The 7683-nt window shown below is 29.6% G+C and overlaps 1 protein-coding gene across 1 annotated transcript; it reads left to right on the top strand.

Annotated features, from left to right (window-relative positions):
* Positions 1-5795: 5795 nt before the first annotated feature.
* LOC130811165 (uncharacterized) lies at positions 5796-7456 on the top strand. The gene is made up of 2 exons (XM_057677351.1): positions 5796-6288; positions 6831-7456. Exons 1-2 carry the CDS (start codon positions 6182-6184, stop codon positions 7288-7290), a joined length of 567 nt encoding a protein of 188 aa, XP_057533334.1. The 5' UTR covers positions 5796-6181; the 3' UTR covers positions 7291-7456.
* Positions 7457-7683: the final 227 nt, after the last annotated feature.

Raw genomic sequence — 7683 nt, 5'->3', positions numbered from 1 at the left:
GTGAGACTTAAGTGTGAATGGTTGTTTTATTTTAAGATAATGTGAATCGTTATAACTCAAAGTTAAATGATGTATGGAAACGGTTCACATAATCCTTTTTATTCTTTTGTTGATGGAAAGACTTAGCTTGTGTTATTGTTGAATTAACGATTATGATTGGTGTTGAATGAGTTTCATACATGCTAGAAAGAATTGAAAACTTATCGTGAATGGATGATAGTGGTTACTTTGGCTTTTAGCTGGTATGAATAAATGGATAAGTGGACTTATTAGTTCCACTCCTAACTTATATAGGTGCCCAATTCATAAGAGGAAGGTAGAAGTTTAGTTGGGTGACTTTTGTGACTTTTGGTCGTGCAGTGACGCTTACAAATACGACACGCAATAACTAAACCTTATATGCAATCTCTCTTAAGACATTATTGTTTATTGTGATAATATATAGTGTATTGAAACTATGAGGTGCTAGTGAGAAATCTTTATATATGAAGGGCTATCGATTATGAAATCCCTGAGTTTAGAATAGTTTAGAGAATAAGAGTGTTAGTAGAAGGCGGGGACCACCCCTTTATTTATTTAAGAATTGGATTATGCCTTACTTGAAGTTAGAATGACTCCTTTATTGGTGAATTTCATATTTTGTGTGAGTTGCTCAGTGGGTTTCAGCGTTCTGCTATCCCAGGGCACTCATTAATAGTCGAAGGCGGGAGTTGTTCCTATTTGATAAAGTATTAGATTATGATTAGCTGGCGTGACTCAGCTGGATTATGTCCGGTTGATTTAATAGTCCCCTAGGTGAGATCCGACGGGATCACCGTATGGGGGTATGAGTATACTTTTGTCATTGGGCGTCGGGTGTCCGATACCGCCCCTTGACCGAGGTGTTACCATGCGGGCATTGCAAACCCCAATATGGAGGCCTCTTCACTGGATTAGTACCCCAGTGTGTTAGTTTCCCGAAGGTAAGGTAGGACTCGAGAGGGTCAGCTGGAGGGGATATGAGCTCATACCAGGCCATAGGCATCGGGTGGCCGATATCGCCCACGGCCGTGTCACTATGCCATGAAGTGGAGAAAAGATCCACTGATAGAATGTTACTCATTGATATAAAGTTTATTCATTCATAAGCTTACACATCTTTATAACATTTACTCATTGATAAAGAATTTATTCAATGATAGAGTAGTTATGCTAGTGAGAAGTGCGCCTAAGTTAAGTTACCTCAAGGGAGTTACCAGTCCCAAAAATAGACTATGATCACACTTACTTTAAGATAGACAAGCTCTATAGGGTCATGTGTTAGGTAGTCTATTAATGCCTTGGTTGAGTTGATACTACGCGTGTTTTACAAGAGTTTATGTTTTGAGAAGAGAAGTGTGAAGACCTGCATTCTACCCAAGAACACATTGTTCAGGTTGGAAAGGACATAATGAGATTAAGAAGTATAGGTGGACGATAAGCGGTTACTATTTGTGCTTGTGTTTTATAAAATCATCTTATGTTGTTGTATAACATAATGTTATCTAATGGTTGGCCTTATTATATTTGATGCTAGTTACTGACGTGTACATGTTTGTGTTTATATTTGATTGTTTGATGACTTTCTAAGATTGTCCTGCTATGACACATTGGCCTTTGGTCTGATGTCGAGCAGACGTAGCAGGTATTGGAGCTTCTCTTGCATTGCATTGCATTGGGGGAGAGTGATGAGGGCGAAGCATAACCTGTGTCATACCGTTATCTTTTGGTTTTGTAGTTCTTATTTATCTTTTGTAAACTTTGGTTGTATATGTTTTGTTATGAGGCCTAGTATCCTCCTTTGTATATTTGTATTTCCGCTGTGTAGTTTATAACTTCGTATGGTTTTAAAGAGTTAAGTTATTTTAAAACGCAAGCGTTGACATTAGAACCACGATCTATGCTTGGTATTTTGATTGAGAAGTCAGCGATGAATCATTCCGCCGTGGTGTGAGATTTTAAAGGCAATGATGCCTTAGATTAGTTTGATGTTTTTATTGTGCTAATTGCTCTACCACATGTTCGATTTTTAGCATAGATGTTGCCGAAATTTCTACTCATAATTCTTAAAGCTTAATACTATTATTATTTATTTTATTTTAATGTAACACCCGAATTTCCTCCCATCCTTTGCGATTTTGGTTTCGTATAAGGGGCCGAAAATTCAGGGGTAAAATATATAGGGTAGATATCCAATAAGAAGGGGTGTAAAAATAGGAAGGATAGGAAGGAATAGCTATCGTTGATTAATTAAGATTTAACGGTTTAAAAAAAGTTGTCTTAGAAAAAAATCTAGTAACGTGGGCAAGATGGACCATTGATCTAAGATCTGACGGATAAAATTTCCTCATATCCTTCTTATTTTTAAACCGCTTCCTATTAGATTATATATATATATATATATATATATATATATATATATATATATATATATATATATATATATATATATATATATATATATATATATATATATATATATATATATAATACAAACTGTAAAGGTATATTTTTTGGAGTAGGATAAAATATGAGGAACAACGCCAGTCACCAATTAAGAATATAAATAATAAATGCGTAACAATATCACCTCATCTTTACTTTTTTTTTCTTTTTGTAAAATGATGCTTATCTTTTATTTACTTTTAATATTTTATTCTCCCGTGCAATTTTACATAATTCTAATTCTATGACCACTCTTTTTACTACTTTCTGCAAGCATTTCAATGTCTGGGGAACAACATTTTTACTTACTAAAGTTTCATACCTACTTTTAGGCCTATCGTCATTTGTCGTTCAGTTAAGACAACATAATTTTTTAAGCTTAGTTAGATTTAAATTACCCCTGTTAATAGATATTACGTAGTTGTAGTATCCAACTCACCGGTAACACATTTATTTTAAGAAAATTTATTTAGAATAATTGAATTTTTTTATAATTTTTTTACAATAATTCAACCTATTGATTAATCAAGAATAATCACAAATTTTTGGGGTATTTGCTTAGAGTAAACTTGAATAACCAGATAAGCTGCTATATAGCAAATTTTATTATTTTTTAAAAAAGATAAACTAAAATAAAATGTCGAAAATAATATTAAAAAGATATTTAAATTTATTTAGAAATTTTTTATGTAAATTTTTAAAATTTTTCTGTTTACTTTTTTGATAAATAACTACTATAGCATGTCATCCGATTACCCGAGTTTACTCTAGGTAAATACCTCATAAACTTGAGATTATTATTCATTTTTAATCAATAAAAGGGATCATTATAGAAAAATGACAAAAAGATTATATTATTCTAAATAATTTTTTCTTTATTTTATTTTTCTATTACCAGGATGCAATTTATCCACTGGCCAGATTAACTAAAATTTTCATATTCTTTTTAGTACTTCTATAAGATATTGGTTCTCAATTTCTAGACTAGAAAACTTTTTATTAGCTAGAAATTCTATTAATATATTATAATATGCTTCTAGTTTTGAGAAAATAACCAAAATGGTTATGATTCACAATAATTTATTTATGTTTGATATATTGTATTGTTATATTCGACTTAACTTGATGGATTATTGGGTCTTTATAAAGTACTATTCGAATATTCAGACTTTTTTAATATTTAGATTTTCTGATCTTTCTTATATATTGTTATATTTGATTCATCGATCTTAGCCAGCAAATAATTTTTGTAATCTCCACGTAATTGATTTTATTTGATTTTATAGAGGATTGAAAACATTATTTCATGTATGATCAAAATACCTAGTTACATCAACATAATTAGAACATGAATAGTGGGAATGCCATTTAGGTTAAATTCGTTATTAAGGATTAGATAGTAAGTACAAGCTTTTTAATTTCATTAAGGACACTATTTTTACTCTAAGTTTTAATTAATTTATTTAGTTCAATTAAAATTAATATTCTTATTAATACTTGAAGATAAATTACCCTAACGGCCTGTTTGGTACATGGTATTAGAAAGCGGTAATGGTAATAAAATTAAGTGATAAAAAATTTGGTTGTTTGGATGCTTTCAATGGTAATGGATGGTAATAAAATAAGGTAATGAAATTACCGAAAAGGGTCATTTTTATTACCATCAAACAACCTAATATTAGGCTGTAATGGTAATGAAGTATTACTGTGGTAATAAAATAAGGTAATGTTGTTTCGAGCTGAAGAAAAAAAAATAATGAAGAAAAAAAAGGTAATGTATGTAATTATCCAAAAAAATATTATTATTAAAAAAAGAATCATTAGATACAATAATTTAGATACAATAATGCTTTTAGATACAAATATACAATAATGAAACAAAGAGTCATTACCATTTTTTATTACTAACAACCAAATGCAATCAATGAAATATTATCTTCCATTACCATTCTTTAGTTATGCACACCAAATAAAAGAATCTTCATTACCAATTCTCATATCAATTTCTTCATTACTATTGACATTAAAACATTTCATTTTCATTACTTCATTACCATCAACCAAACAGATCGTAATTGTTTTAGTTACGTTTGGAATAGCCAAGCACAACCATTAAAAATGAACACACACGTTCCCTCATGAAAACAAGATTGTCCAAATTAATTTAAATATGATGTTGACATGATTGTCAATTCAATCAACCACCATTTACTAGGCAATTTTACTAACAAAACAATGTTGCTATCAACCACTGCCCCATACACTACGTTATAATTGTTTTATTTGCTTCTTTACTTTATGGGACCTTGTAGCAGACCAACAAATAAAGTAATGGATTAATGATCCAAAATATATTCTTCTATTATTATAGTCCATATAGAAAACTCAACGAAGTTACTTTAATTTTGGATCCAACCGTCTACTCTTATTTAATTTGTTAAGGATCCAATTCAATTAAATGTTTAAGTTGGTTTTTGAGGTTACACGTATAATTTTTAATATGTCTTTTCTCATAAGAGCTCAGCTTTAGAATAAAAGTGTAGATACAGTACAACCTCTTCTCATACCTAACACAAAATATACACTTTAAATGAAGGGTGAATGAAATTTGAACCAATAATTTCTATTAAGTTGGCTCTGATACCATGTTAAAAAATTTACGTAATCAAAAACTTAAGTTAAGAATTGTGACTTTATAATATGTTATATACACTATTATTCTTCCTTAATTTCGATAGAAAATAAACATAAAAGGTTTAATGGAAAATGGCTAATAATTATTTGGCAATGTTTATTATTATAATTTTCTTCCCAAGGTTTATTTTTGGAGTGGAGCTTCATTATTATTAGAAAATGGCATTTTCTATTTGATAAAATGAATGATAAACTTAATTTCATTATTGTTAATAAATTAATAACAACAGTCAAAAGTGTTCTCAAGTTGATGGTTAAAGATTCAAAATATTTTATATATATTATTACATCCCTTTAAAAAGAAGTCTTTTCTCAAAAAGTGTGAATGCAACACTTATGTTACTTACCATAATAATAATAATAATAATATTATTAAAAACCAATTAATCAAAAAGTCAAAAAGACGCCTCCAATATATATTATACTCCCTCCATCTATCTGAATTAGAATCATTTTTCATTTTTCATTTTTGGCTGTTCTTCTCATTTTATATCATTTGTATCCTTAGACAATAGTTTACCGGTCTTTTTTAATCTCATTCATACATTTTAAACTCTCTTTTAATTTTATCCATATAATTAGTTTTCTTACTTCATTTATCATCAAATATTTACATTTTTCTTAAATATAACTCACTACCTCTGTATTACTATAAAAAAAGGGATAAAGGAATATTAGCTTCTTCCATTCCATTATACTTGATGCTTATTATAGTAATATTTTACTACCTAATATGTTATAATCGAGTACGAGTATTTCAGAATTTGAAACTATTTTCTATGAGATGAGACCTACTTTTGGTACAAATATAAAAATTGAAAGAGTATGAAACTTTAAAAGCAAAAAAAAAGTAATAAAGGTAATATATTGGCGTGTGAGGTTTGTGTTCGTGTGCGTAAGGAGGACGGCCAACCCACTTATTCTCTTCTTTCTCTCTCTTTAATTTCTTTCACAAAATTGTCATTTATTTTTCCCGAATAATTTGTTAAATGATGATCTGAAGAGAAAACAAATACTCCAAAGGATGATGACAATGAAAACACAGAATTATGAATGTTGCATGTGTGGTGATTATGGTCTCTCCAATCAACTCTTTCGTTGCAAAGTTTGTCATTTCAGATCTCAACACAGGTTCCCTCTCTTCTTCTTCTTCTCCACTTTCTCCTTTTTCAATTTATTTAGTATTTTCATGTATCATAAACTTAATTAATATACATATCTACTATTTTCCCTAAATTAATTTTATTGGATTATTAAAAATAATGTTAATATATTTGAAGAGATGGTTTTATGATGAAAAAAATGGTGTTTTCTAAGGTTTTAATGTTGACTATTAAATTGAAATTAAATTTTATCACAATTGAAATAAGTGTTACTAACAAACCTCTAAATCCAAAAGAAAAAAGTTAATTATTGATTATTGAATCTAAGGGTTATTTTGCTCTTTTTAGTTTTGCATTTTGATCATATGATCACTAGCTTTACTTTTTTAACTATCTTTTCTAGTACGAGTTTAAAAAAAAAATAATAATAATAATGATTTTACTATGTATATATCTAAAATATCATGTTCTACAATCCTTGCAAATTTTTCACCTTTGAATGCACTAATTTATTCCTAAATATCTATAAATTATAAAAATTTAAAGTTTATAATGGTTGCATTGGGACAGGTATTGTAGCAATCTTTATCCCAAAGCTGAGTCATATAGAGTATGCAATTGGTGCCTAATTCAGAAAGATGATCATCCCACTCTCACCACCACATCAAATTACACAAATTCTTCCAACTCTCCTTCTGCTACTACCAAAAAGTCCAATTCTGTTGGGATAATAAAGCTTGGTTTAAAGCCCAAGAGCTTGCAGCCCACAAGCCCAATCAAGAAGCCCAATCGATCACCAGAAACTGGATCCCCTTTGGGCCGGAAACGGATCAATAGCCCAATTCAAAATCAAGATAAGTTGAGGAAGACCAAGTCTGAGGAATTATCAAAAAATAATAATAATAATAATAATAATAATAATAATTCAGGTAGCAGCAGTAGAAATAGTGGAGGTGGGCCCAGTGTAATCAAACATGTATTTAGAAACAAGGTGAGAAGGTATAAGCTTTTAGATGAGGTCTCTAGTTGACATGCACATCAATATCATACTAGTACTGTTATTCCACCATCTACTAGTAGTGTTTTTCTTCGTTTGGGTCCAACTTGACTTTAATATCATACTATTTTATGTACATGGGATTCTTGTGAGGTTTTGAGGATATTTATTTTAGGTTTTATCTAATTTTTTCAGAGTATGACTAACCACCGTCTTTCTTTTCTAAATGATGATGATTGTTTTACATTTGTTAGTTTAAAATATAGTTTTTTGATAATAGCTCCTTTATAATTGCAATTTATTCCGCTCATATATTAAAAACTGTATTTACTCCATTAAAAATTTTGACTACTTTATAATCCGCATTTTCTCGTTTTTCTTGATTTGTATGTGAAGTTTTAAATAATAAACTCGAAAGGACATTGG

This window comes from Amaranthus tricolor, chromosome 4 (assembly GCF_026212465.1).
Source record: "Amaranthus tricolor cultivar Red isolate AtriRed21 chromosome 4, ASM2621246v1, whole genome shotgun sequence".
Classification (NCBI taxonomy): Eukaryota; Viridiplantae; Streptophyta; class Magnoliopsida; order Caryophyllales; family Amaranthaceae; genus Amaranthus; species Amaranthus tricolor.
Note: the sequence above shows the minus strand (reverse complement) of the source record. Positions and strands in the feature narration are given on the sequence as shown.